At 43.9% G+C, this 27,277-nt stretch overlaps 3 protein-coding genes and 1 long non-coding RNA gene across 6 annotated transcripts; 3 read left to right on the forward strand and 1 right to left on the reverse strand.

Annotated features, from left to right (window-relative positions):
- Positions 1–468: 468 nt before the first annotated feature.
- Positions 469–6,696, reverse strand: LOC117583377 (heterogeneous nuclear ribonucleoprotein A1). 3 transcript variants are annotated; one of them, XM_034271662.1, is made up of 6 exons: positions 6,541–6,696; positions 5,925–6,399; positions 3,778–3,968; positions 3,411–3,708; positions 3,031–3,125; positions 469–801 (listed from the first exon to the last, which is right to left on the reverse strand). In XM_034271662.1, exons 1-5 carry the CDS (start codon positions 6,589–6,591, stop codon positions 3,049–3,051), a joined length of 1,092 nt encoding a protein of 363 aa, XP_034127553.1. In that variant the 5' UTR covers positions 6,592–6,696; the 3' UTR covers positions 469–801; positions 3,031–3,048. The 3 variants fall into 3 exon arrangements, with proteins under 3 accessions (XP_034127553.1, XP_034127552.1, XP_034127551.1); XM_034271661.1 differs by lacking the exon at positions 469–801 and adding an exon at positions 1,186–2,576; XM_034271660.1 differs by lacking the exons at positions 469–801; positions 3,031–3,125 and adding an exon at positions 1,186–2,576.
- LOC117583379 lies at positions 2,704–27,071 on the forward strand. Its single transcript, XR_004573790.1, has 3 exons — positions 2,704–2,714; positions 9,783–9,789; positions 26,396–27,071. It is a non-coding gene; the product is annotated as an uncharacterized LOC117583379 (long non-coding RNA).
- LOC117583378 (zinc finger protein 330 homolog) lies at positions 7,876–9,045 on the forward strand. Its single transcript, XM_034271663.1, has 2 exons — positions 7,876–8,409; positions 8,468–9,045. Exons 1-2 carry the CDS (start codon positions 7,918–7,920, stop codon positions 8,912–8,914), a joined length of 939 nt encoding a protein of 312 aa, XP_034127554.1. The 5' UTR covers positions 7,876–7,917; the 3' UTR covers positions 8,915–9,045.
- On the forward strand, positions 22,768–26,347 carry LOC117583375 (protein fork head). Its single transcript, XM_034271658.1, is given in 1 exon segment — positions 22,768–26,347. A coding segment is annotated over 1 exon segment (1,980 nt). The 5' UTR covers positions 22,768–23,547; the 3' UTR covers positions 25,528–26,347.
- Positions 27,072–27,277: the final 206 nt, after the last annotated feature.

Here is a 27,277-nt window from a genome sequence, read left to right on the forward strand (position 1 = left end):
CCTTTTATTGGATTGGTAGTATGGTATGTTATGCTTCTTTTTATACCCTATTTTCATTAATTAAAATTTTGGTTTTCAACTTGCTCTTAAACATTAATAATGTCTTCATATGTTTTCTATGTATGAGATGGATCTCCAAGACTGATTTTTTTTTTGCATTGATTGGAGCCTGAAATTTCCAACTTTTCCTCACTTCGAGGATATCCTTCTTCCCAAGGGTAGTAAATTTTGCCTTATTCTGTGACCATGTTAAGAAACAGCAATCATTAAAAAAAAAATAATTTTTGTTTACAAATCCTATAAGCAAATATTCTACAGCTTACAGCTGTTGATTTGCTCACTCGCCGTGCTGTTAAACGCAAAATAGATAACAGTCAGTATGAGCACTGTAAACACGCAGAGAAGCATTAAGTGTGTACACACCATTAACATTTTCAAACTAAATTCAAATATAAATTTTAACACAAGTTGGTTTTCAGAATATTTCTTTATTGAAGAAGGTCAAATAATAAATTGAAATAAAATTGAAATACGTACAAAATGAGTATGTTCTTCAGCCTCTCCCGAGGGCAATTCGTGCAGCTTCGTCCGCCGCCTGGGGTAGCGCGTGGAACATTCCCAGAAGCCCATCTGAAAATTACAACTTCTGTGCTGTTTTGGCAGGAGGAGACTTACCCTTACCCCATGGGCCGGATCCCCCATCGAATTGCAAGCAAAATGTGGATGGTCCGGGTCCGTGGCTGCTTAGTAGCGCGACGGCCGTCTTTTCATTTTCAGCGCTTCGCATTACTTTTCAGCCAACTTGCAACAAAAATTACAATAATACATAGTTGTAAATGTCATGGATGTTACAGGGGAAGAGAGAGCGTGAAATTGTGATAAACGAACGAAAGATTGAAACCAGATAGACTGATGAATAACAAGAAGAGTGGCGTAAATGAGGTGGTTAAATGGCCCGCCCGACAACAAACGCTACGATAACAATTTGCTGGCTGCTTGCCTTCTGTCTTGCTCCTTCCTCGACTCGAATTGAATCCCTCCTTCATTCCAACTCTCCAACTTACACTTCTGCTCAGATAGATCTCTCTTCGCTATGCTGATGCGCTGCTGCTCTGCTACAATATTTCAAATATACACAAAAACTACAAAATCTTTAGCTAAACAGATTTCTTATTTTGTTTAAAGTTTTTCTTTTTTTTGGAATTTGTTTTTGTCGAATTTACATCATTCATTTGCTGTATATATCTTATGTATTTTCGAATCTTGTATTTCGCTACATTAATGTGTAAAATTTCGTTAATAATAATTGCGCTGACCTCAGACGACAACTGCATACAGACTGATTGCTAAAAGGTAGATTACATTTAATTGTTGCTTGATTAAAACTAAACATTGGAGATTGGTTAGTTCCATGTCGTCACTTATATATGTACGTACAAGAAAGCTAAGATTCCTCCACACGATTAGGGTTGGGTTCGGTTCGGTTCAGAGCTCAGCAGCAGTTCGCTTAGAACTTGAATGTTTGGTACTCGTAATCGTACACGTAAATTAACGCTAAGGCAGCATGCGGCTGGCAGGCAGGCAGCTGAAGGATGGATTGCCACTGCCATTGCCATTACCGCCGCACCGCACACTCTACTTGTTTAAGATTATGACAACTTAAGCCTAGAGAAAGTCGTAAAATGTAATACATATTTTCATAAGTTTGTGTGTGTTTCGGCGCACTGATTATCAGAAATTGTCGGCGGCAGCCCACGCCCACGCCCACAGCCCAATTGCTGCATGGGGGCCGCGCATGCTACATACTCTAAAATGTACAAATAAAGTGTGGCCTCTCGGCTGCCGCCTTGAAGTTTTACATGGCTGATTGCATTTATGGGGTCGGTAACAAGGTAAAAGATGGTGGTAAAAAGATGGTAAAAATTGTGTGGATTGGATATACAAATGTTCGCTCGTTTGGCGCGCGTTTGCTCTAATTTACAATGTTACTTATACTGGTTGTTGTTGTTGTTGTTGTTGTTGCTACAAATAGTTTGAATTTTAAGTATATATTTCTATGGGTATTGGATTGTTTTTGATGCGTCTCATAGAAGGGGTAATCAATCATCAAGTGCAATAAGCATTAGTGAATCGAATTGAATCGAATCCTGGCCAGCTGCTGTGTACGTGTACTGCTGCTTGTTGTGTGTGTGCATGCTGTGTGTGTGCGACTCGACTCGACTCGACTCTCTATGAATAAAGCTTTGTCTGATATTCAATCTGTGCCCTCTGATCGATGCACACACACGGCTGCTCTGCTCTGTACTTGTACTGCTGCACTGCTGCACTGATCTCTCATTCTCATCTTATTCTTTTCTCTGTCTGTCTGCACTGCTCTTCTCCTGCTCTCCTTTCCACTCCTTTCCACTTCTCTGCTCTGCACTGATCCTGATTACTCTCTTCTCTTCTCTGTCATGTTTTGGTATGGTTTGTGGTGCTCGGAAAACTTCTTCATACTTCTTCATACTCATTGAATTGCGTATCGTTTACTTGACTGTGACTTTTGGGTTTATACTGAGCGACTTCTAATTTATCACCTATAAAATGTCGATAAATGAGAAACGTTATTTAAAACAGGTTGCATACGAAGAGAATTCTTAATTGCTGATTTGGTATTGGTTTTGGTTTTGTTTTCTAAATACGTTTACAAAAATAAAATAAATAGCATATATGTAGTCTTAATTAATGTTCATTGTATATGTAAATTGGTTGGTTTTCTTGCTTGGTTTTAACACAAAATGTTTTCAAGTTTGCGTTTTCCGTCCTAAATGCTTTTACAAACACTACCAAAAAAATTAGCGATAATTTAAGGCCTATTCGCTAAGTTGATAAAGATAAAAACAAAAGAACAGATATACGCTTGTAGAACCAAACGAAAGGTTAATGGATTGATTGGCCATGGATAGGATTAGTTGTTGTTGTTAATGGACCGACTTCACTTTACTTTACTTTCGTAAACCATAACTAATTAAACAGATAATGGTGTCTCACCTCGTCTGGTATTATCCCTCAATATCTGCGGCTGTTGCCGCCACCGCTATTGAAGCCCTGATTGTTGCCGCCATAGTTGCCTTGGTTGCCACCGCCTAAAAGAAAACCCAGATCACATAAGATCACATAAGCATTCTCCACTAATTACTTTACTGATAATCTCTGAACAAGTCCGCCAGGCGGACTGCAAAAATACAACTAAAACTGTAGCGAACATAGCGAAAGCCATCGTCCGTTTATCTCACAGTATTTTAATATTCTTAAAGCTAACTGCCAAACTCTATCGATGTTCTAACAGTAAGGTGTCAGGGTACTGTGTGCTAATCTTTCGCGTGAGTCTATTCATTTTAAGATGATGCTTTCGGTACGATTTTTCTCACCTGCTTTGTTGCCAAAGTTGCCTCCTTGGTAGGGCTGCATGCGGTTGTTGTTGAAGTTGCCGCCGCGCTGGGGACCGCCGCTGTAGCTCTGTTGGTACCCGCCGAAATCGTTGCCCCCACCGTTGCCCCAATTGGAACCGCCACCAAAGTTGCTGCCGCCATTGCCATTGTCCCAGGGACCCATGTTGTTGCCCCAGCCATTGTTGCCGCCGCCACCGCCATAACCGCCACCGAAGTTGTTGTTTCCGCCCCAGTTATCATTGCCGCCACGGTTATTTCCCCAATTACCGCCGCCATTCTGCAAAAATATTCAGACGTCAGTCAATTTATAATTCAATTAGAAAGTAAATCTCATCCAGGCACTTACCCAATTACCGCCTCCATTCTGATTGCCATAGCTGCCGCCACCGCCGCCCATGTTGGATCCACGGTTTCCACCGCCACGACCACCCTGGCCGCGTCCACCACCACCGCCGCCGCCTCCACCCATTTCGTTCTGCTTGGGCAAGGCCTTCTTCACGTCCACCATTTTGCCATTCAGCTGATGTTGCTTTTGCACTGAAAAGAGTCGAATAAAAGTGAACTCCAATTAACATTTGATTAGCAATTGATTAGGCAATCGATTTCCCTCTTGAGAACGGACAATGAGTGTGCCAAATACTCTTTCATCGCTGATGCACAAAAGCAACAGTAACAATAATATAATACTGGCTGGGATTTCATTTTACAGTCATGAAACGCCGCACAGACACATCAAACATTGCTATGCGGAGCTGGGACTGTGTAAATATTTTAGTTTAGGTACTTGGAAATGGATTGATATGAGTGTAACGAGGCTGCGTGTTACACTGAATAGTGATTTAATTTACATTCGCATAACATAGCTTAGCCGACGCTATCATTCATCTCACAGCGTTTATAAAGAAACTGCTCAGGCGAGGGGATCAAACCAGACAGTTTGTCAGTACTGTGTACCTGGGAATGGGTGGTTCTGATGTTTCAATTGGTCAAAAGTCATACATTTTAAATGTAAGGGACTGTGCCAAATACTCTTTCATCGCTGATGCACAAAAGCAACAGTAACAATAATATAATACTGGCTGGGATTTCATTTTACAGTCATGAAACGCCGCACAGACACATCAATCATTGCTATGCGGAGCTGGGACTGTGAAGAATATGGGACTAGATGTCATTGTAACGAGGCTGCGTGTTACACTGAATAGTGATTTAATTTACATTCGCATAACATAGCTTAGCCGACGCTATCATTCGTCTCACAGCGTTTAAAAAGAAACTGCTCAGGCGAGGGGATCAAACCAGACAGTTTGTCAGTACTGTGTACCTGGGAAATGGTGGTTCTGATGTTTCAATTGGTCAAAAGTCATACATTTTAAATGTAAGGGACTGTGCCAAATACTCTTTCATCGCTGATGCACAAAAGCAACAGTAACAATAATATAATACTGGCTGGGATTTCATTTTACAGTCATGAAACGCCGCACAGACACATCAAACATTGCTATGCGGAGCTGGGACTGTGTAAATATTTTAGTTTAGGTACTTGGAAATGGATTGATATGAGTGTAACGAGGCTGCGTGTTACACTGAATAGTGATTTGATTTACATTCGCATAACATAGCTTAGCCGACGCTATAATTCATCTCACAGCGTTTAAAAAGAAACGGTTCAGGCAAAGGGTTTCAAGCCAGACGGTTTGTCAGTACTGTGTAAGTCAAAACGAGATGGTTCTCAATTTCTAAGTCTAGTAAAAATTGATAAATAAGGTAGGGACTGTGTCAAGTACTCTTTCATCACTGATGCACGCAAGCACCGGCAACCATGATATAATACTGGCTGGGTTTTTATTTTACAGTCATGAAACGCCGCACAGACACATCGAAAATTGCTATGCGGAGCTGGGACTGTGTATTTAGTTGATTTCAAGTACATGGAGATGGATTTATATGAGTGTTACGAGGCTGCGTGTTACACTGAATAGTGATTTAGTTTACATTCGCATAACATAGCTTAGCCGACGCTATCATTCGTCTCACAGCGTTTAAAAAGAAACTGCTCAGGCGAGGGGATCAAACCAGACAGTTTGTCAGTACTGTGTACCTGTGAAGGGTTGTCCTGATGATTCAAAGGGTGTAATTCATACATAGTATATTTAAGGGACTGTGCCAAATACTCTTTCATCGCTGATGCACGAAAGCACCGGCAACAATGATATAATACTAGCTGGAATTTCATTTTACAGTCATGAAACGCCGCACAGACACATCAAACATTGCTATGCGGAGCTGGGACTGTGAAGAATATGAAACAAAATGATGTTGTAACGACCCTACGTGTTACATTGACAGTGACGAATTTGGATTCTTCAAACTTGAGCTCGTAGCTCAATACAGGTTTGAAAGCTAATAAAACGTTAAAACACAACCTTACATTATAAATGGTTCGGGCTTGCTGACCCTTGGGTACACACTATGGAGATGTCTTTAACTTACACACAACTTTGTCCACTGGATCGTAGTCATCGAATTCAACGAAGGCAAAGCCACGCTTCTTGCCAGTCTCCTTGTCCATGACAATATTGATGTCCACAATGCTGCCAAAGTGCTGGAAGTAGTCGCGCAGACTCTGCTCATCATGATCGTCCTTGAGGGCGCCAACAAACAGCTTCTTGACAGTGGCACCAGCATTCGGAGAGTCAATATCTTGGCGTGGCACGGCACGCTTGGGCTCAACAACGCGTCCGTCAATCTTGTGGGGACGAGCCTTCTGGGCCTCGTCAATCATGGAAGAGTGCGAATAGGTGATGAAGCCAAATCCACGCGAGCGCTTGGTACGTGGATCCTTCATTACCACTACATCGACAATTTGGCCCCATTTCTCAAAATGCGCCTTCAAGTTATCATCGGTGGTGCGGTAGTCCAGACCACCAATGAACAGTTTACGCATATGCTCCGGCTCGGTGATATCCTATGAACAAAAGCAAATTATTGATTTTTTCACAGCCACACATAACCTCTCTTCCACTTGGAGGCACATGCGTAATTTTCAAAATGGCGTCCGCTGAGACACGCATTGGAAAAATCATAATTCCAACAAAGATCTACTTACATCATCGTGGCCGTTGGAGTTTCCATTCTGATTATCGTTATGGCCACCCATTTCACTTTTTTAATGCTCAATATACTTTAATTTTATATTTATTTGAACAAAAATTCACAGGCACAGCCCTCGCGTCGTTGAAAAAATTTAAAAGTGTGACCGAAAAACTTTTCGCTTGGGTTGTCAAATATATATCAAAATATCAACATATCGATATTTTTTTAAATAAAACATTTAAATCCTGTTTAGTGTTCGTTCAGCAAACAACTCTTTTTTGAGTTCAAAATTTTTAGTAAAATTCGTACCTGGTCAATGCGGACTCATCTTCTGCGACCAACCAATTTCGCTGTAGCGATTAAAATAAAAATACAAATAAATATTTTTTCCAAGCAATATAAATTTCCGGTATAATATTCTTTAAATATTTGACAGCCCTAGTTTTCGCAATATATCTCATTTTAAAAATGTACCAAAATATACCATCTCATTTTCAAAATATACCGAAAAATATAAAAATGAACATCAGATGGCTCGATTTTGATGCTCCATTTGTTATTACTATCTTGAAAAGACTTTTAACACTTACACAATAATTTAATCCATTTAAAGAACCAATTCTTCGTATTATAAATACTCATTTGAATTGAACTGTACTTTATGACCTTTTACAAATTTTACAAATTAGTATTTGAGTTTTTCATATGATGGTCAGGGAAATCCTTTCCTATTTCGAAACCGTCAGGGAAATTCTCTCGCCCCTTAAAAGAAAACAGAAATACGCGCCTTTATTTGAAATATTTGTTTTCCTTTTTTCTAGGCATTACTTTAATGGTCACAGACCACTATATACTGATATTTTGATGCTGATATATTCCGATATTCTAATAAATGGTTATGCTGCTGTAACATTCGAATTTGCCTCAGATACTGAGACAAAAGGAAATTTGACTAGCTAATCTGAATTTGAAAGAATCAAGTTTCACACCAATCCGCTTAAGTACTGTCATAGCAGCCAGCTATGCGTCAAAATGGGTGCTGCCAGATCAGTAGAAATAACATCGAGTTTTTTTAGTAGGGTGACCATTTAAGGTATATTACTTTCGGGTTATGTATACATCGAATATGAGTTCAATGTATATAAACGGCTTATCGGCGTATAATAGTAGGTTTAATGAATTGAATCCGTCAAATAAATTCCATTATTCAGGTATATTCAAGAATTTTATCGTATCGAAACTCTACTTTTTCGGTATACTTTTGCAAACGAAAGGGTATATTTCGGTATATCTCCGGGGGTTTGACGGTATTTTTTATCGATAATTAATTCCGCGGTCACACTTGTTTTTAGGCATTTTTGTTAATTTTATTTAATTTAATTTGTTAAAAATGCCGAAAAAAAAGACAGGGCAGCGTAAAAAGGCTGAAAAGCAAAAGCTGCGCCTCAAAGAAATTCGCACCCGCGAAACTCCGCTGGCCGATGTGCCCTGCAATGCGCCGATGGACTGCGACAAGTGCGAGAAGAAGCAAAAGTCACGGGCGTTCTGCTACTTTTGCCAAAGTATTCAGCGGCTGCCGATCTGTGCCCAATGTGGAAAGATCAAGTGCATGCTGAAGACGGGCGACTGCGTGGTGAAGCATCCCGGCGTGTACACCACCGGCATGGGCATGGTGGGTGCCATTTGCGACTTTTGCGAGGCCTGGGTGTGCCACGGCCGCAAGTGCCTGACCAGCCATGCCTGCACGTGCCCACTACAGAACGCCGTCTGCCTGGAGTGTGAACGTGGCGTTTGGGAGCACGGTGGGCGCATCTTCAAGTGTTCCTTCTGTGATGGTTTCCTGTGCGAGGATGATCAGTTCGAGCATCAAGCCAGTTGTCAGGTAAGTCCACTTGCAAGTCCATTTAACCACTGTCCTACTAATTACTTTCCCCTTGCAGGTGCTGGAATCTGAGAACTACAAGTGCCAATCGTGTAACCGCTTGGGTCAGTACTCGTGCCTGCGCTGCAAGACGTGCTACTGCGAGGATCATGTGCGCCGCAAGGGCTTCAAGTACGACAAGAACAAGGCAATTCCCTGTCCCAAGTGCAATTACGATACGTCCGTCACCAAGGATCTGAGCATGTCGACGCGCTCGCACAAGTTTGGCCGCCAACAACAAGGAGGAAGTGATGACGAAGAAGGTTATGGCGGCTACTATGGTGGCGCTAGTGGCAGCGCTGGCTACTATGGTGGCGGAGCCAGTGGCGGTTACGGAGACGATGATGATGATGAATCTGATGACGATTACGATGATGACGACGATGATGAGGATGATGATGAAGATGAAGAGGAGTCTAGCGCCAGCGAGGCGGAGAAAGATGCCGAAAAGAAAACCACAAAATAAGACCTGTAAAACAGACAAATATTTTAACCTGCATTTGTACCCCTTTCATATGGTCTGTGAATCAGTTTGTTGGCTGTGTAATTGTTGGGCCTGTAATGCAATTGTGAAATAAATTCAGTTGTCAAATCAACCCAATCCCAACTGTATTCCCAGGCATGGCAACAGGCTGCACCTGGCCCAAAATGTGTAGGTCTTTGGCCAACCTTTGTTCTTTTTGTGGCCTCAGACGAATGTAACAAGTTCCAAGTTGGCTCTTGGCCAATTGGCCATAGATTGAAGGTGGACCAAAGGGACCGGCCCTCCATATATAGAAGCATGTGGAGGAGAAAAAGGATGGCTGTTGTAATCAGGCAGCTGTGTTAAGGTTATGACGGTACACGCATATGATGATGGCAATGGCGATGGCGATGCCAGCGGCGCTGCCGGCAACGACGCTGGCTGACTCTGTTGATAGACTCATCCATCTCCAATCCACTTACGAACGCAAATATTTACACAATTTACTCGAAAACGGAGGTATGAGCATATAATATTTCCAAAAACGATGGCAAACACACACGCATACATACATCCAACGCCCAGATACCCAGCACACACAGACACAAATTTTGGGAACATTTGGGAAATGTTTGGCAGTTAGGCAGAGCAGAAGAGCACAACATCAGCGAGGGAAAGCAGCAGACGGGGACAGAACCAAACAGAACCGAACCCCATCATCATCAGGCAGAAACATTTTCAGGCATTGCAAATCAATGATAAGAGTGAGAGAGAAAACAGAGCAGGAGCGGAGTGGAGCATAGTATAGTTCCACTGCATATGAATGAAATCATATTGTATGTGCCGTTACTTATACATAAACATGTGCGAGTGTGTGTGTGGGTTATGCTGTGGGGGTTTGGGTGATTGGGAGGGCAAATCAACTGTGTACATAATACAGATTAGTATGAGAGAGGATATGGGATGCACATCACATACAGTGACGCCTCGTTATATTGTACCCAAAGGAAAACGAAAGTGCTCTGTTGCAGTTATATGAAAGCTGAAAATAAGAGAATTTTAAAAGAAATACTGAAAACACGTTAAACTGCAATATGCTTGGATTTATTTGAGTATCTCGATATATGGCAATTACTTAAAACAATAATATATTTAAACTTGACTGGAATTTGGAAGGGTTGTAGTCCAATTGCCCCAACAATTACTATCCATTATTCTTCAAACTTACTTGTATTCCCTCCAATGCTAAATTGCACTAATTGTTCTCTCTATCGACCAATCACTGTGTCCACATACCGATGGCATAGATCAGGGCCAGCTTAAATATAATGGCTGCCTGCCAGCATTTTGTGTCTGCATTTCAATCAAAATGGCCAGGGCCCCATGTCCAATGTCCAATGTCCAAGCGAAGAGGTAGTCAGGGCTACTCAACGAAATTAGAAATGCCATTGGGTGTGGGCTTGCCAATGATGATGATGATGATGATGATGGGGGCTAACCATCCCTGAATCCCTGGCCCGTGGTGTGTGGGAAGTAGAATTGTTTTGGACACTGCTCTCTGTGGTGGTCACTGCCGAACATCAATAATAATTCCATAAATGTAATCAGAGAGAGGCAAACAAGGGCCGAGTCAAGTCACTGTGATTGAGCTCTTAATTGCACTGCGATATTAATCCTTGAGCCATTCATCTAACCCTCCATCCTCCCATCATGACGACCATTTTCATTAGATGGAGTGCATTCTCAATTACCACATGGACCCTCCATTGGTTAGCTAACCATTAAGAGTTTAAAGTCCCACAGAGATCAGGCTGCAAACGGCCAGCATTTCTGGGAACACTCTTTGGGGACTTATGCACTTCCGATCAGCATTATCTCTTGCTTATTTATGCAATGCAAATATTTTGGTAGCGCGAAGTCAAGCCATAACAAAAATACAGTTTGGGCCGTGTCTTTGGGATTAGGTGGGAAAATCCTTGGGACAATCCGAAAAACACGTGGAAAAGTCAAAAAGTCCGGCTTATGGCCAAACGCAATTAGCGTTAATTACAACGGAAAACAGCCTGAACAACAGCAACAGAAGATTCCCAGGCTGGCCAGGCTGCATCCGCTTGGAAAAGCACCTGCTCTCACCACCACATTGCGAACACTTGAAGTTTAATTTAATTTTTTCTTGCGGCTGCCGTAACGTCGTTTGCTTCAAGTGATTGCGCCATGGGATTGCCACCATTGGCTGTTGGGTGGGTGATGGGTGGCAGTGGAGTGCCCGTGCCCATGCCCGATGTGGCATAGTTTCTAACGTCATCATCAACATCATCCTCATCGACAGCACCATCGACAGGCGCTCGTCAGGGCTGGTGCTGCTGCCGCAACTTGCGATGATTGATGGTGCGTAATTTGGAAAATTAGAAGCGTCCGGAAAGGACAGATAGGCCAGCCAGGATACGCAGCCAAAGGGGTGGCTCCGCTCTGGTCTGCTCTGCTCCGTTTTCCCTCCCATTTTTTGTTTTCCCTTTTATTTTTTTGGCCTTTGCTAATGTTGTTGGCACAACAAGGTGTGTCCCGGTGCTGGTGCTGCTGCCCGACCTGGTAGCCACGGCCGCCGCGTGTCCTGCCGCCGCTCGCCGCTTGCGGGCGCGTGCACAGCCCTACAACAAAGTTGCGCGTGGTTATTAGAAAACAATTTAATTAAATATTCACTTGAAGTACAACAACTACAGCAACAGCCACAGTAAAAGCAAAAAAAGAGAGGAAAATAGCGCTGGCAGAGGCCTCACTTTCCCATCATAAAGAGCTCAAACAATGCCCATCAATATTAAACGATGTTGCTGGCTGTCCATTTAGAGCTCTGCTCCAGTTCCTCGCAAGCGTCGTCCTTGTTCTTGCTGTTGTTTTTAGTAGTCGTCGTCGTCCTCGCTGGTCCGTGATGTAATGTGAGAAACTTTTTCGACTGTGGGTGGGTGTGTGAGTGTGTGTGGTCGAGGAGGGTCTGTGGAGTGGAGAGGGGTTACGGATACGGATACGGATACGGATAGTAAGCTGGGGCTGGGAAACGGGTACGAGTTTGATCTAGTTTGCAGCTAGCGAGTTTTTCGGAGAGAGTTCAAGAAAATCTATGGATCAAAGCTTAAAAAAGTATTATTTTCCCAGGCGCTTTCTGATATTTATATTTTCCCTGAACTGTCATAACATCAGAAAATGTTAAAGAGAAGATATCCTAAAGACAAAATCTAGAAGTTAAACTATCAAGACTCATGCCTTAACCTTCTACGAATAATTGCTCAAAATTTTTTCTTTTTCCAAATAGTTCTTCCCTCAGAAATCCCTCATTCTCCCAAACTTAGATCATTAGAAAACTCTGTCTTCTCTTGAAAATTCCATAGCAACACACACAAGCTGTTACAAAGTCATCACTTTTCAATTGTATGCAGAAAAGAGCTTAGGCCTGGCATGCCGCACTGCACCCGCACAACAGGGGGCAACCAGCAAGGACAACGATGCACAGAAACTTGTGCTCACCCGCACAACCAGCTGAGAAGTCAGCTCAGGACAATGGGAAAGTCGTTGGCAGTCTAATTGCATCAGCGACGCTTCCATGGCCACGCGACCAGTGTGTTTCACCTGCAATTAAACTGTCACATTAGGAACGGGAGGGCGCGGGAGGAGCGGCAGGAACGGGCACGCATCCCATCGAATGGATTCTCACCTTAATGCAAAGTGATGACGCAGCCCAAAAAGCGATTCCAATACAATCGGGCTGGACAGGGGAGGACTGAGTAACAATTGAGGGCCACGTGTCGGGCCGTACTGAAAGTTGGGCCCACAGCAAGAGCCAGGGAACTTCCAGCAACCAAAAGTTTTGCTTAGGGATTAGCCGCAGCTCAGAGCGTGTCGTGGATGCGAATGTTGGCTGGTGGTTTGTTCAAACGCCAATGCCAAAGCCTAGACCTGCCTTTCCACCCATTGTGTTTGCTCACAGTTACAGTTACAGCCAACTAATGAAAGCAAATCTCCGCATTAATTTCAAACGAATTTGTTTTGATGCCGTGATAAGCCGGCAAACCGGCAACCGGCAACCGGCAACCGTCTGTTGACGATGTATGAACATCATCCCAGACGGAAGAAAAAACAAAGTACGAAAAGCGTTTGCCATTTGGGCGACTGCCGGCTGATCCCACTGAGCTGTGCCCCATTCCATCTCCTGCCGCCGTGCCCTTACCCGGTCCGGTTTTGATTTCTGTCAATAGCCCGGCGGGCCGCCACTTGAGCGTCGAGATGCGGCTCAGCTTTGGCATCGAACGAAACTGAATTTTGCAATGCGCCCGAGGGGATCCTGGCTGGAAGCACCCACACACATGCACACACACATACACGCGCGCGCGCTTTGCATTACAATTGCCGAGCGGGCACCACACCCCCACGACATACGCCCACGGCCAACTACAGTTATTAACCTCTACTTACACTGCTCCGAAGGGTTTTTGTTTTTCATTATTGCTTGACAAGTGTATAACATAAATTTAGAGGGTTGATTGAAGAGATGTGAAGATGGTGTTGAAATAAATTGCAGATTTCATTGAATTTTAGGAATATTTTTAGAAGCAATTACTATTTTATAATTGTACATATGTGAATAGATTTTTGACAAAAGAACTTGCAGACTTTATAGTGGAATAAAACATACTTCTAAAATCCTCTTTTAATATTCATCGCTTGGCGCTGAGTCCATAATTCCACAACTTGTTAAATACTGTGATGACCAGTGTACTTTTGCTCGAGGCTAAGTGTGTAATTAAAGTAGTTGCGGTTCATTATGGCGATGTCAGTGATGATGATGATGATGATGATGATGGTGATTATGCTGACCTGCACTTGTCGTGAAGCACCGACACTGGCCTGGGAATCTATTTGTACATCCCTTTGGCTGTCCTGGCCGCGTGCTCTGCACGTGAGCCTGGCCATTGATAATGATCTCACATGCAAGTGCCATCAAACGAACTGTGAGAACGTCTTTTCATAGGCTAAACACTCTTCATCGCCATCGACAACATCGTCGATTGTGTGTATGGCTAAATTATTTATTGTCAACAATGGAACATTTATATATGCCAGAATACGGCTTATATATTGTCCATATAGTACATGTCGTCGGTATATCGTCCCAATGTCAAGATTAATCGCCAGCTGTGGCAGCGCGACGAGGTTAGCGGACAGGTAAAATCACCTACCTACCAGCCATACCCCAACTCCAGAGGAGAGAAAGAGTCCGAGTCCGAGTTCGAGACAGACTCAGACGAGTCAGACTTCTATATAACAATGAATTATTATGCCAGTCTTTATTGTGGAAAAAATATTTCAAGTTCGGCAGCTTGTCAAGTGGCACTTGTCGTCAGTTGAACGTCACGGCGTTCGGCCACTTTGTCAATTCAAGTGAAATTTTTATTAATTTCGTTTTTAAACTGCATCAAGGAGACACACACACAAGCATGTGACAGATATTATCCATATATATTAAATGTTCTTAATACACGTTCTCATCAATGAGGGTTTTTGTGTGTTAATGCTAACAAATTGCAGGCGATTCGTCAGCACTCATCAGGGAGAAGTTTCAGTCCCAGTTCCCTAAAAATCATCACCATCAATCCCCCGGGGCACTGGCGGTGCCTTTGTGAGCTCTGCTGTGTGACCTGTATCCTTAATTCTTGGCCAGGTCTTAGCCGCTCTTTTCTGGCCATTGGCCCTTGCTTTGTTGCCAATTGACAGTTGTAAATGTTTGTTGTAAATTGTGCTTTAAAGGTGCTAATAGAGTGCCACCGCCGTGCGCGTTTTCCCAAGTTCCACTGTTTTTAGTTTTGTTTTTGTTTTATGTCTTTCTGATTTTTTTTATTTTTTGATTGAGTTGCCCCACAGAAAATCAATGAACTCTTCAGGCTGCCATATCTACAAGATACAACCTTTTATGATGCTTTTGCCCGACGCTTGGCTGGGGTTCTCTTTGATTTTGCACCGACCAAAGGCGAGTGAATCACAAGAACTTCACACCGTCTTTCGATTAGGAGGCGGAGGATTGAGTATGTGGTATGGTATGGTATGGTATGCTGCAGTAGCTGCTGGCAAATGCAAACTATTTATGAAGTGTTGCGGTCCACACAGTCTGGGAATCTTTGTTTGTCTAGCAAATTATTGTGACGTGCAGTAAAATATCTGATTTGTATGCCACTTTTTAGCGTAGATACATGCAGAATAAATCTGATGAGTCAATCAGTTGAACATTTACATATCGTAGATGCTTCCTTTGCTGACGTCTTCGGTGTTTCACTCTCTTTTTTATTGATTGAATCCAACTTTCGGTTGTTTGCTCTAGATGTCATTGACTTTCTAGCTCTGACTTTGGTGCAGCCAAGTGTAACGTTTATCGGCAGCAGCCACGTAAACAAACACACCTTCAGAGCCGTGTCAAAAAGGCACAACACATATTTTATATTGCACCAAATTATTGTTAACTGACTGGCTTCCATATATTTTGGCCATTATTAAATTAACGCTTTGCCTGTTTGCTGCGTCATCATCGAGGGCCAGAAAGGGAATCGGAATTGGAATTGTAGTTGGAGATGGAGCTTGTACTCGTGTTGCTGTCGTGCCCGTTATGCGTCGAAGGATGTTTCGATGGTTACAGTCACTGCCACAGAGTCAGAGTCAGCGACAGCGTCAGAGTGAGAGTCAGGGAGAGACTCTGGCTAACAAGGGTGCCGCATGTCCAGTTGAAATGCCAATGACTTGCCATTTTCAATGGCACTTGGCACGTCAGCGGCACGTCACGTCATGCGTATGGCCAACCAGGAGGAGACTCACCCAGAGACAGACACAGGGACAGACACAGAGAGACAGAACCGCAACCAGATGTGTGACCCATGGAGCAGAGATATCCAAAATTCTGTTATCAATCGAAATCGATGAGGGACCACACACGTAGCAGCTGTATGCGGTGCTGCTTTTAACAACTCCATGGCACATCACACATTCTTATCAGCTGAGGGACAGAGTCTCCCGAATTGAGCAGAGAGCAGAGCTCTGACCCACAGATGATCCTCCTCATAAAGACGATGGTGATGACTCTTACAAAATGATGAAGACAATCTTTAAGGCCTGAGCTGGAGCCGTGTGTGTGGGGCTGGCCTGACTGGTTGACTGGCTGCTTGTTGGATGCGCAAGCATCATCGTGTAAGCGCCACTTATGTCACTTGTGCCGTTGATGTAGAGATGGAGCCTCCATTGGAGCACATTCGAGCACTCACCACATGCAGCTCCAAACTCTGACTCGAAGTTTGACTCCAACTCCAACTCCCAACTACATGTTCCAGCTCCAGTTTCTGCTATGCTGCCGTGTTGTTGCTACTTCATAATGTGCTGGGTCTTGATGGGATTAACACAAACGGCCAACACATCTCAAGCATCTAAAGCTGTGTGCCAGTTTGCTTTTTACATAGTCATCACCATGATCAACAGCTATGAGACTGGTGGTGCTGTTGCTGTTGCTGTTGCTGGTGCTCTTCAGGCCTCCAATGTCTGCAGCTCTTCAGCATCAGCATCTCCGCTTTATACTCAGCTTCAGTCTCGTAGCGATCTCGGGGCTGTCTTCCTTGGCTGAAGAGCTAATTTTCATGTCAGCCCCGGCAAAAGTTTATGAATGATAGCCAGAAAACGCCAGCTAACCAGAAAGAAAAGAAACCGGTATTCAAATTTTATTTGTATTTATTTTATATTTTACCGATTCCATTGCCTAAATCTCGTTGTAAATTGATTAATGCCTTCGGAGTTAGCTCCACCGCTCGTATCGCCACCGGTCATCATCATTGTCATTGTTTTCGGAAGTAATTAAGACCCAATCGGGCGGACTGAGCAAATAAAACTTCAATCATATTTGCTTTGGCGTTTCGACACTCCAAAAATCACAACGCATTGCGATAAGTTCCATTCCCCGTACCAGTTCCAGTCCCAATCTGATACCGAGTGGTCTCCCCCCCTTATACTAGTACTCATAAATATACATCTATGTTTCTGAGATAGCACAGCAAAGCTTGTAAATCAATAAACTACCGAAAAGTTGAGCTTACATGGAACACCGCACTTAACCATCCATATCCCCGAATGTGACATATTCCGCTCTACAACAATTAATTGAATTGTTTGTTTCAACATGTGTAGATACAAATGTATCTCTGCGGCTGTATCTGTATCTGTATCGTTACCTGGATGTGGAAGTGGAACTTCGCTCCGTGTGAACATGGCTGGCCACTCAATAACATGAGCATGAAGCACGATAACAATAATTTTTTTTCGACAATTTGACAGCTTTTCGGCTGCCGCTACGGCTCGTCATTGGCTTCTGGTCCCGAGTCCGGGCCTGAGCCCTGGCATATTGTTGGATAGATACAAAGATAAGAAAAAGAGGTGGGTATTTTTGTATAAAACTTGCCGCAGTCTCGTTGTCGCCAGATACTGCTGCCACAACAAAAGTGCCAACAGGCTCACAAACTCGTAGCTGGAAAGTTAATTTTTCAGGCAACGAATACTTAATTAGCAGCCATGTGCTAACTTCCAAGAGTCCGAGCATTTTGTGAGTAGAGAACAGAAACACAGCTCGAAAACATTCTTTCGCATGATCAATTTGGGCAAACCTCTGTGTGGAGGGGGCTCTCAGTAGTACGAGTAGATCCATTCCATGGACTGGTTTGGTGGGAGAAAACCGGCTTTTGGTCTCCTAATCAAGTAAACCATTTCAATTGATTTAAGCGAAATGAATTGCCTGGAAAATACCATCCCCAATATGCTAAATGTAAATAATGAATTAAAGAGAAAACAAACTAAGACTCAAATGTTGTAGAGAATTGTTTCGCATATTGCATGAAACTTCTATTTATTGTTTATTTATTTCTTCAAATTGTTTTCAACCTAATTTTGCATTTTTCTGTTACTTTCATGTGAAACAATTTTCCTAGTAAATATTTATATTTCATTCAATTCTTGTCCGTTCTATATTTAATTTCCTTATTGTTACGTTTCCCCAAACTGGCCGTAACTTCTTTTTATTAAAACTAATAAAACTAGTTGTTTTCCTGTGGGCCAGAGACAGAGGAAATAAGGTCGCCAGTGTCTTAATATCATTGCTTTCGCGTGTTTGCACATAGATAAAAGCCAGAGACTTTATAGCCAACCGCAGCGAAAAAGATAAAAAAGTGGCAATAATCAAGCAAAAAACCGCGACTAGGCTGTGATTTATGCGGTATCTAATGTCGTGGAACCGACCCCGATAAGGCACGCACCCCGAAATGCGCCAAATTTCACCGGAGGGAACCGCATCGAAGGCGACCCAAGGGCGTCACTGCTGCAGCACCGAAAGTCTTGGCTTGCCTTGGCTTGGCCCTTGTAAAAGTGCAGTTTTTTAAGCAAACAGACGAGGCGGCAAGGGAAATGTGAATCATGGCGACGTCGACGGCGACGGTTGACGCGCCAAAACTGATAAGAAAACAAAGAAAATCACATGTGAAAGTAAGAAAAAGGAAATTCTCGGTGTCGAGATGAGTTCAGGGGCAAAGGTACGATGAGTACGCCGGCAAAACATTCTGCGGATAGATTGTGGAACGGAAATGAAACACCTACGCAAATAATGCAGGCGATGAGTAGACACAGGCGCAAACAAGCCACATCCTAATTTAGATAAGAGCCGCCAGTCCAGCATCCCATGACAGAAATCCAGAGCACCGTTTTATGGCTCCGAAGAAAGTAATCGGATCCCTGTCCGCCACCGCCGCCACCCTTCCATGCCGCTGCCCTCTGTCCAACGCGCTCTAATTAATGCAAGACCGCGGCATCCCGTACGCTCTCCTTTACCCTTTGGAAACTGCTCTAGTTTCGGTGTCACCTTTTGGCCGGCTGTGTGCGTATCTGTATCTGTGCGGCGAGCATCGTATCTGCGGATGCTGGGCTGCGGTTCGCCGGGGCATTGTCTGCGTGGCAGGGGCAGCCATAAAATTGGCATTGTTGTTCTGTATTGTTGTCTACGGCAAACACGCGCGCAATGCGGTCGTAAAACAAAAGACGCTTTTATGGTTACGCTCATTACGGCACATGCAACACAGAGACGCATAAAACAGCTACCCACTGAAGATACACAACCATTCAGACAACTGCTAAAATATACAAAATATGTACCATAGGTTGGATAACTTCACTTAAGAGTGAATCCATTAAGATTTCATGAGAATTCTGCAATAAATTAATCACTAATTTGTTAAAAAGAACCGAACAAATATTTCAAATTTAGCTAAATTGTGCTGGCCCATATAGAAGGTGTTGTGAGTAAGTATTACTCAACTGGAACATGGGAAACTGTACAAGAATATTTCTCTCGAGCTAAAGGACTCACCAAAGACACGAGAACCAGCCTCCAAATGAAGGCACGTGCCTTCGATTTATGTACATGCAAAGTGCCGAACGCAAATTTCAGAATTCGCATGATCTGGGGAGATTTGTTTAAGCGATATATTAGAATGTTGCGATCTTCTGTTGTTGATGCAAATGATTAAATAATCACTAATGAGCATCGATAATTGGTCTAAGCCAAAAAAAAACGAGCAGAAAGATAACAATTTAACCGAAATTGATGCCCACTGTCGGCTGTCCGCTGATTCCGATTTGTACGAACATACATGCGAACAGGGCAACGAGTGGGCAAAGTATTTTAATTTGTGTGAAAATATTGAACAAACAAATAAATCAACAATCACAAATAATAACAATAACAATAAAAATACAGATACAGAAACCGAAACAGATACGGATACATGCCAAGCGACAGTCAGACAGCAGACGTCATCTATCTGAGAAATGTTGGTCAAATGCTTTTTGTAGATATAAATATATTTATGTATGGGTCTCTGTAGAGTCATTGCCACATGGCGCATGCGTCACAGAAATGCTTAAAACAAACAAAAAGCGCAGCATTTTAAAGTAATATCAACAACAAAATCAAAACATCGCTGTGAAAAAAGTAGTAAAGTCAATATTTTACGCAAGTATGCACTGAAGGGATGCTGGGGGACGTGTGCGCCCCAACAATTGGAACTAATTAAAAAGTTTGAGCAGGGCTTAGACCCGATTTGCCATCCGAGTGCAGCCGAACCCACACTGTATAAAATCGTGTCGTTGCAAAACCCAATCCTACCCTAGTGAAACCAAACTGAATGGAACCCCCATACAACCAACAGTGGCGCGCTTTTAAAGTAAATAAATAAATAGATAAATGACTAAAAGGTAAATAAATACGCGTACGTACACATTTATGTACATTTTTGGACTGCTGCCATTACTACGAGTATTTGCCAAGAGTCTACGCCAAAAAAGTGTACTCTACGGATATATATTATTATAAAAGCGTGATGCGCTTCTGCCACTCTATAGCACACAAAACACACAAGCAATCATTAATGAGCCAGAGCCACTTGAATGGCCTGTGAAATACAATAAAAATATATAACATATAAGCACATTACGGTGATTAGAAGTGCACATAAAGATATTCATATATGTATGTAAGTAAAGTCCATGCCAAGATGTTTGATGTTTAATGATAATGTCAAGATGAGATATAGATGTTGGACTGCTCTGTTGCCTGTGCATATAAACAGATTTAGACCCGATTATGTAGATGTATGACCTTCCATATGTACATAAATATGTAAATATGCCTTAAGCCAATATTTTCATGGAAATCATTAAGGAATGTTTCGGTGAGTGAAAAAAATTAGACTATATGTATGTACATATATTATATAAAGGCGAGTTATAAATATGTACACAGCTGTATATTGATATTAACGAGATCATAATTAATCTATATGTACATACATATATTTATGAACATAGATAAATATGTACATTTGTAGATAGGTATCTATAGTTTAATGATTAATAACCATCCTGTTAATGTCAATGTCTCCATACGAGTATAATGAAATCCTTTCCAAAAAACGGAAATACGGAAAAAAATACATATCTTTGAAAATTATTATGACTCATAGGAATGGCCCATATGTAAATAGGGTGTTTTGGAACTTCCGGAAATATGATTGCTTGGGTCAATATTTGGTTGACATATTAATAGAACGAAGAGCGAAATATCAAATAATTCCACATTATCTATGTGATGGTTTGGGAACCACCAACATAAGGGTCCCTCATTGAATACCGTAATGGGGGAACGATATCCAAATACAGCGCCTAAATTTAGACTATTAGAAAAACTACATTGAATAGAACATTGTTCGTGACAATATGGGAAATGAGGAATTTCCGCAAATTACAGTATCTTCAGGTAGATCTTAATTGAGTGCAGCGTTTCATTGAGAAATGAAGCAAACAATTCGTTTATGGCTGCAATAACGAGCCTCGCACACACACACACATGAACACTCGAATACACCCACACATCACACAGATACACACACAAGTTCAGACACTGGCATCTTTGGCTAAGTGAAAGGGTTAAGAGCGGAATGCACAATGGAAGGCGTCAAGCGGTGTACGGTGTAGTGTGGAACCCGTTCCGAATCTTCTTTATAACCGAAATTAAAATGCGTTTTATCCGCGGCCATAAAACAGAAGAGCTCTCTAGCCTGTCTACCAGGAAGTATTCCACATCCACATTCACATCCACGCGCTCTTTATTTGCATCAATGAATGGTCCAGAGTCCAGTTTCCATCTTCAGGTAGTAGACATCCGTTGGAGGATGGGTCTGGGAATGAGGCCAGAACTGGGTCACTTTCGCAATGACTTGCCAAAAAGGAAAGATGCGCTCTGCTGTTGATGCTTCTGCTGCTGTTGGTGCCGCTCGCGATGCCTCGAATGCCATGCCACGAATGTGAATGAGAATGAATGAGAGTGACATTGGCATACCTTAACCTCAAATGTGCAGAGGGTCTAAAAAACGAACGAATGAGCAAAAAAAAAAAACAACACTAGGCACACACACACACCACGCATACACATATAGATATATATTATTAATGTCTTCTTTGGGAGGCAAAAGGCGTTCTGTTTTTTGTTCTCTGGCAAAACATAGAGCGTCATATGCCCGTGTCGCAGTTCTCAGAGGCGGCACAGTCCCCAGTCGATGTAGTAGGAGAGTCGAGTCTCTCAACCAAACCCCAGACGGAATTGCGCTCGGAGCAGCAGACCCCCGTCTCCATCGGAGTTGGAGTTGCAGACTTTTTCAGTTCTTCTTGGTTTTTGCGGACGAGCGTGCGAGTGGAAGCGGGAGCGAGCGATTATTGATCGCATTAGGGAAAATCGTTAACTGTAACATGGCGTCGCTCAGGCCCTGGCATTAGGCACTATCTGTGTGTATCTATGTGTGCGAGTGTGAGTGCGATGCAGCTGCTCCATATCGCATGAGAGGGCGTTGCTCGCTCTTTCGCTGCTTACTTTGGCCACGCCCCCGTCCGACTAGTATCAGTTGTCGTGGCAACCGCGTCTGGTCCGCTGCTGCTCTGTTGATCCAAGAGCCGCGTTCCGGCCAATGCGCTTGCGCCGCTCCCAGAGTGTGCGTAAGAGAGCGAGAGCCTGTCATTGGCAAGGCCTAACCTCAGCAGTCGACGGTGGTTGTAGTTGTAGTTGTATCGGGGTGCATCTGTGTGTGTGTGCTGGCCTCTGGGCCATGTGTGAGAACGAGTCAGAGTTGTTGCTGCCACAGCCACTGCTGTCGACGTCGACGCTGGCATCGGCATCGGCACTTGAGCGCGGCTCGAACAATATTTGTTGGCAGCAAGCGCAAGCCAAATAGTAGACAAGCGTTCCCCTCTGCAAACAGTCACATTCAAGAGCTCAAGCCAAAGAGACACTCGAGCGGACCAGCAACAGCGGCAGCAGCAGACTCAACCTCAGCATCAGCTAGAGCCACAGCTACAGCTACAGCTACAGCTCCATCTCTAGATACAGCTACAGCCACCAGCCACCAGCAGTTCTCAGCCTCATCCACAGCTTCAGTGGCCAAAAGCCAGCTAACAATTCACGTTCGTGCGTCGGTTTTTTGTTGCGGCGCGGCGCAGGGCTCAGAGCAGCGGACAAAAAAGAGAATTATAACAAAAAAATAGAGCCATATTTGCCACGTTATATTATTGCCAAATTTGCTTAAGGCATCAGGCGGGCCACACAAATAAATTAATCAAAGTGTTTAGTGCACAAACAAAGAAAGAAAATCTAAATCCCAAAACCAACAACAAACAACCGTCAACAGAAAACAGAGAGTAGTACTTTGATGCAAGTGTCCAGTGCAGTGCACCATCAAACATGCCACAAATAATAATCACATCAATTAATGCAGTGATAGTGCATTGAACAAAAGATAATACATCACTTAATATAACACAACGAATGATCGCAGATCGATTATCCGGAACATTCGGAACGACAGCCATAGAACTATTTTGATTTTTCCGTTTTTTGTGCGCGTCCCTTGCACGCGTTGAACTTTCCCTCGCTTCTCCTGGGGACAGTGCGTCCGAAAGCCGGCAACATAACGGCGCAACTATTGAACAGCTTTCTGAAGGGTAGCCCCCACCAGACCACCATTGACATCATGCAGAAGCTCTACGCGGAGCCGCCGCCCAGCAGCGGCGCTCCGGTGAGCATGTCCTCTGGGGGCGGCCCTCCGCCGAGTGGCCCTCCGCCCTCCAGCATCAACAACAACCCGAACCCCACATCGAACAGCGGCAGCATGAGCCCGCTGGCCAGATCCGCCTACACAATGAACAGCATGGGCATCCCGGTGGGTGGCATGTCCTCGGTGTCTCCCCAGGCGGCGGCCACCTTCGGCTCCAGCGTCTTAGACTCGGCGGCGGTGGCCAGCATGACCGGCAGCATGGGAGCGGCGGCCATGAACTCGATGGGCGGCAACTGCATGACCCCCAGCTCCATGAGCTATGCGAGCATGGGCTCCCCACTCGGCAACATGGGCGGCTGCATGGCCATGTCGGCAGCTAGCATGTCGGCGGCGGGTCTGAGCGGCAACTACGGTCCCATGCCGCCGGGATCGCGCGAAATGGAGACGGGCTCTCCCAACTCCCTGGGCAGATCGCGTGTGGACAAGCCGACGACTTACAGACGAAGCTACACGCACGCCAAGCCGCCGTACAGCTACATCTCCCTAATTACCATGGCCATACAGAATAATCCGACGCGGATGCTTACTCTGTCGGAGATTTACCAGTTCATTATGGACCTTTTCCCCTTCTACAGGCAGAACCAGCAGCGCTGGCAGAACTCCATCCGACACTCACTAAGCTTCAACGACTGCTTTGTGAAGATTCCGAGGACGCCTGATAAGCCGGGCAAGGGATCCTTCTGGACGCTGCATCCCGACTCAGGGAACATGTTCGAGAACGGATGCTACTTGCGTCGGCAGAAGCGTTTCAAGGACGAGAAGAAGGAGGCCATTCGGCAGCTGCACAAGAGTCCGTCGCACAGCAGCCTGGAGGCGACCAGTCCGGGCAAGAAGGACCACGAGGACTCGCACCACATGCACCACCATCACCACAGCCGACTGGAGCACCACCAGCACCACAAGGAAGCGGGAGGAGGCTCCCTGGCCGGTGTGAATGTATTGAGTGCGGCGCACAGCAAGGATGCGGAGGCCCTGGCCATGCTCCATGCCAACGCGGAGCTCTGTTTGGGACAACAGCCACAGCACGTGCCGACGCACCATCACCACCAGCATCACCAGCTGCAGCAGGAGGAGCTGTCGGCCATGATGGCCAATCGGTGCCACCCGTCGCTGATCAGCGACTACCATTCCTCGATGCATCCACTGAAACAGGAGCCCTCAGGCTACACTCCCTCCAGCCACCCGTTCTCCATCAACCGCCTGCTGCCCACAGAGTCCAAGGCGGACATCAAGATGTACGACATGAGCCAGTACGCCGGCTACAACGCCCTCAGCCCGCTGACCAACTCACACGCTGCCTTAGGCCAGGACTCGTACTATCAGAGCCTCGGCTACCATGCGCCCGCCGGCACTACGAGCTTGTGACACCACCAGTACCCCTTAGCTTAAGGGCGCGCGGAGCAGATGCTGCGCTCGCAGCAGCAGCAGCACTTGCAGCAGCACCACCAGCAGCAGCAGGCGGCGCAGCAACTGACATCCGCTTCAAATACCACACCAACAACAGCACCCAAGGCCAGCAGCAAGTCAGGATCGGGTTCGGGTTCAGGCTCCGGATCGGGCTCCGGCTCGGGATCAGTCTCCGCATCGGCATTGGTCACCGCCTCAGCATCGGTGGTAAACTACACCCAGAAGCTGCAGCAGCAACAGCAGCAGCAGCAACAACAGCAGCAGCAGCACCAACAGCAGCAGCAACAGCTGTTGCACAGTCAGCTCTCGGCGGAGCTGCAGGAGGACTCCTCGAACATCACCAGCGACCTCAGCGAGGAGCAACTGCAGCACCAGGCGGCACAGCAGCAGTACAACAACTATCAGCAGTACGCGGCGGCCGCCAGCTACCGGAACTGGAATCACAGCCTAACGTTCAATGGAGCCGCCGCTCTGCAGAACCTCCTGTAGCCCTGGCCGCGGACAAGCGGCGGCTTTGTGGCACCCAAGGGCATGGGCCTATCAATTAGCGAGTGCAGTTCCACTGGCTTTTAGCACCTGGGCGCATCCTTTGAGCACGTGAGTAGCCAGGGTTAGGCTCGAGATCAGGTTCGGGCCCACACACTTGTACATAGACCCATCGAACCCAACTGCTCGCACTGTCTTAGTCTTTGCCTTTATGTTTTCTTTTCCTTTCCTTACCAATACCCGGTGTATCGTTCTGTTGGGGAATCCAAGAAACAAGAAAAAAGTGATGTAGTTGTAAGTGCAGCTATCGGGGGCACCAATCCAATGTGGCTGCCCCCCCGAGCTCTAAGAACTTTTGTTAACATTTTATGTTCTTTTGCTAAATACAAAAATATAATTCCGTGCCATTTGTTTTCGTTGTCGAAACAAGCAATAACAATCAAAGCGGTTAAAACTACAAATTTAAACATTTTAAATGTAACACAGAGAGAGAGAGAGAGAGAGAGAGAGAGAGATGGTAGGGATAGCAGAGAGAGTGAGAGAGAGCTTAGCGGGATCGTGTGTAATGTTCTTTCAGAAACGCTAAAACTAAACTAAAATGTCCCAAAAAGAAGCACAAATACAAATACTAAAAGAAACCTTTACCCAAAGGCAATCGAATTCGAATCGCAAATGATCAAAAAACCAAAAAACTAAGCCCTATATCATCATATATTCAGCAGTCCAGCGAAACACCTAAAGAATCTTCAAAATACAACAAGAAATCTGGCCATGCATAGGAAACGTCACGTCTTATACTACATATATAATTTATACAACAAAATTGTCATTTTTATGCATACATTCTACATATATCCACGGACATGTGCAGATGTATATATCAGTCTTCATTTACATTCTGTGTCTTCTGTTGTTGTACGAATTCGTTAGGCTTAGGCATTTTGTAAATAATCTATAAATAGTACGTATTCCTAAGAGAGACCCTGCCCCTCCCCTCCACCACACTAAGAACCCAACTGTCAGCCCAAAAACACTTTTAAACTAACTTGAGAATTAATCAAATTGTATGAAACTATGCCACACACTCCACACACACACATGAAATAAAATTAAACATATATAAATATTGTATAGCATTTAACATTTAATTAGCATAAATAATGAAGGCAGCACACAGAAAACAAAAAATGGTAAAAGCATACAAAAAGAAAAAAGAACATGAGAATGCAATTATTATTCAATAATTTTTAATATTAGTTATATTGTGCGTAAAGTATGAAAAAAACACATTTTTACATTGAGCTAAGCTAATTAATTAAACTTGATAAAACAAATAGTTTAAATATGAAAAAAAAACACACTGATACAAATGAAATTTATTGTAAAATAAACACAATATGAAATTCAATAAATGTCAATGCAAGAATTAAAATCCAAACTCTAAAGCTAGTTAAAATTAATACTATTATAAATCATGCAAAACACAAAAAAAAAAAACAGCCACAAAACCGACTATTTTAATGTTTGAAATACATGAAAAAAGTAAAGAAAAAAACAAAATTATAAATTAGTTTTAATTTCCCAGGCAATCAAAGCAATTCCTGCCTTTGTTGACTTAAACAACTGACCTCCAACAATCATTTATATATTGATTGGGCTGGTCTTTTCTCCGTATCCCGTTCCTATCTGTGGGGTATCGATGCAGCAAATTGAACGACCGATAGTGGTTCTGAGAGGTGCCATCCCTATCTTA

This window comes from Drosophila guanche, unplaced genomic scaffold (assembly GCF_900245975.1).
Source record: "Drosophila guanche unplaced genomic scaffold, DGUA_6, whole genome shotgun sequence".
In the NCBI taxonomy this organism is placed as follows: domain Eukaryota; kingdom Metazoa; phylum Arthropoda; class Insecta; order Diptera; family Drosophilidae; genus Drosophila; species Drosophila guanche.

Excerpts from the sequence above, each read along its gene's own strand:
- LOC117583377 (XM_034271660.1), bottom strand. The coding sequence starts at position 6,591 with ATGGGTGGCCATAACGATAATCAGAATGGAAACTCCAACGGCCACGAT. Across the intron at positions 3,969-5,924 it reads TCCAGTGGACAAAGTTGTGT|TGCAAAAGCAACATCAGCTG; the intron begins GTAAGTTAAAGA and ends GACTCTTTTCAG. Across the intron at positions 3,709-3,777 it reads AGAATGGAGGCGGTAATTGG|AATGGCGGCGGTAATTGGGG; the intron begins GTAAGTGCCTGG and ends ATATTTTTGCAG.
- LOC117583378 (XM_034271663.1), top strand. The coding sequence starts at position 7,918 with ATGCCGAAAAAAAAGACAGGGCAGCGTAAAAAGGCTGAAAAGCAAAAG. Across the intron at positions 8,410-8,467 it reads AGCATCAAGCCAGTTGTCAG|GTGCTGGAATCTGAGAACTA; the intron begins GTAAGTCCACTT and ends TTCCCCTTGCAG.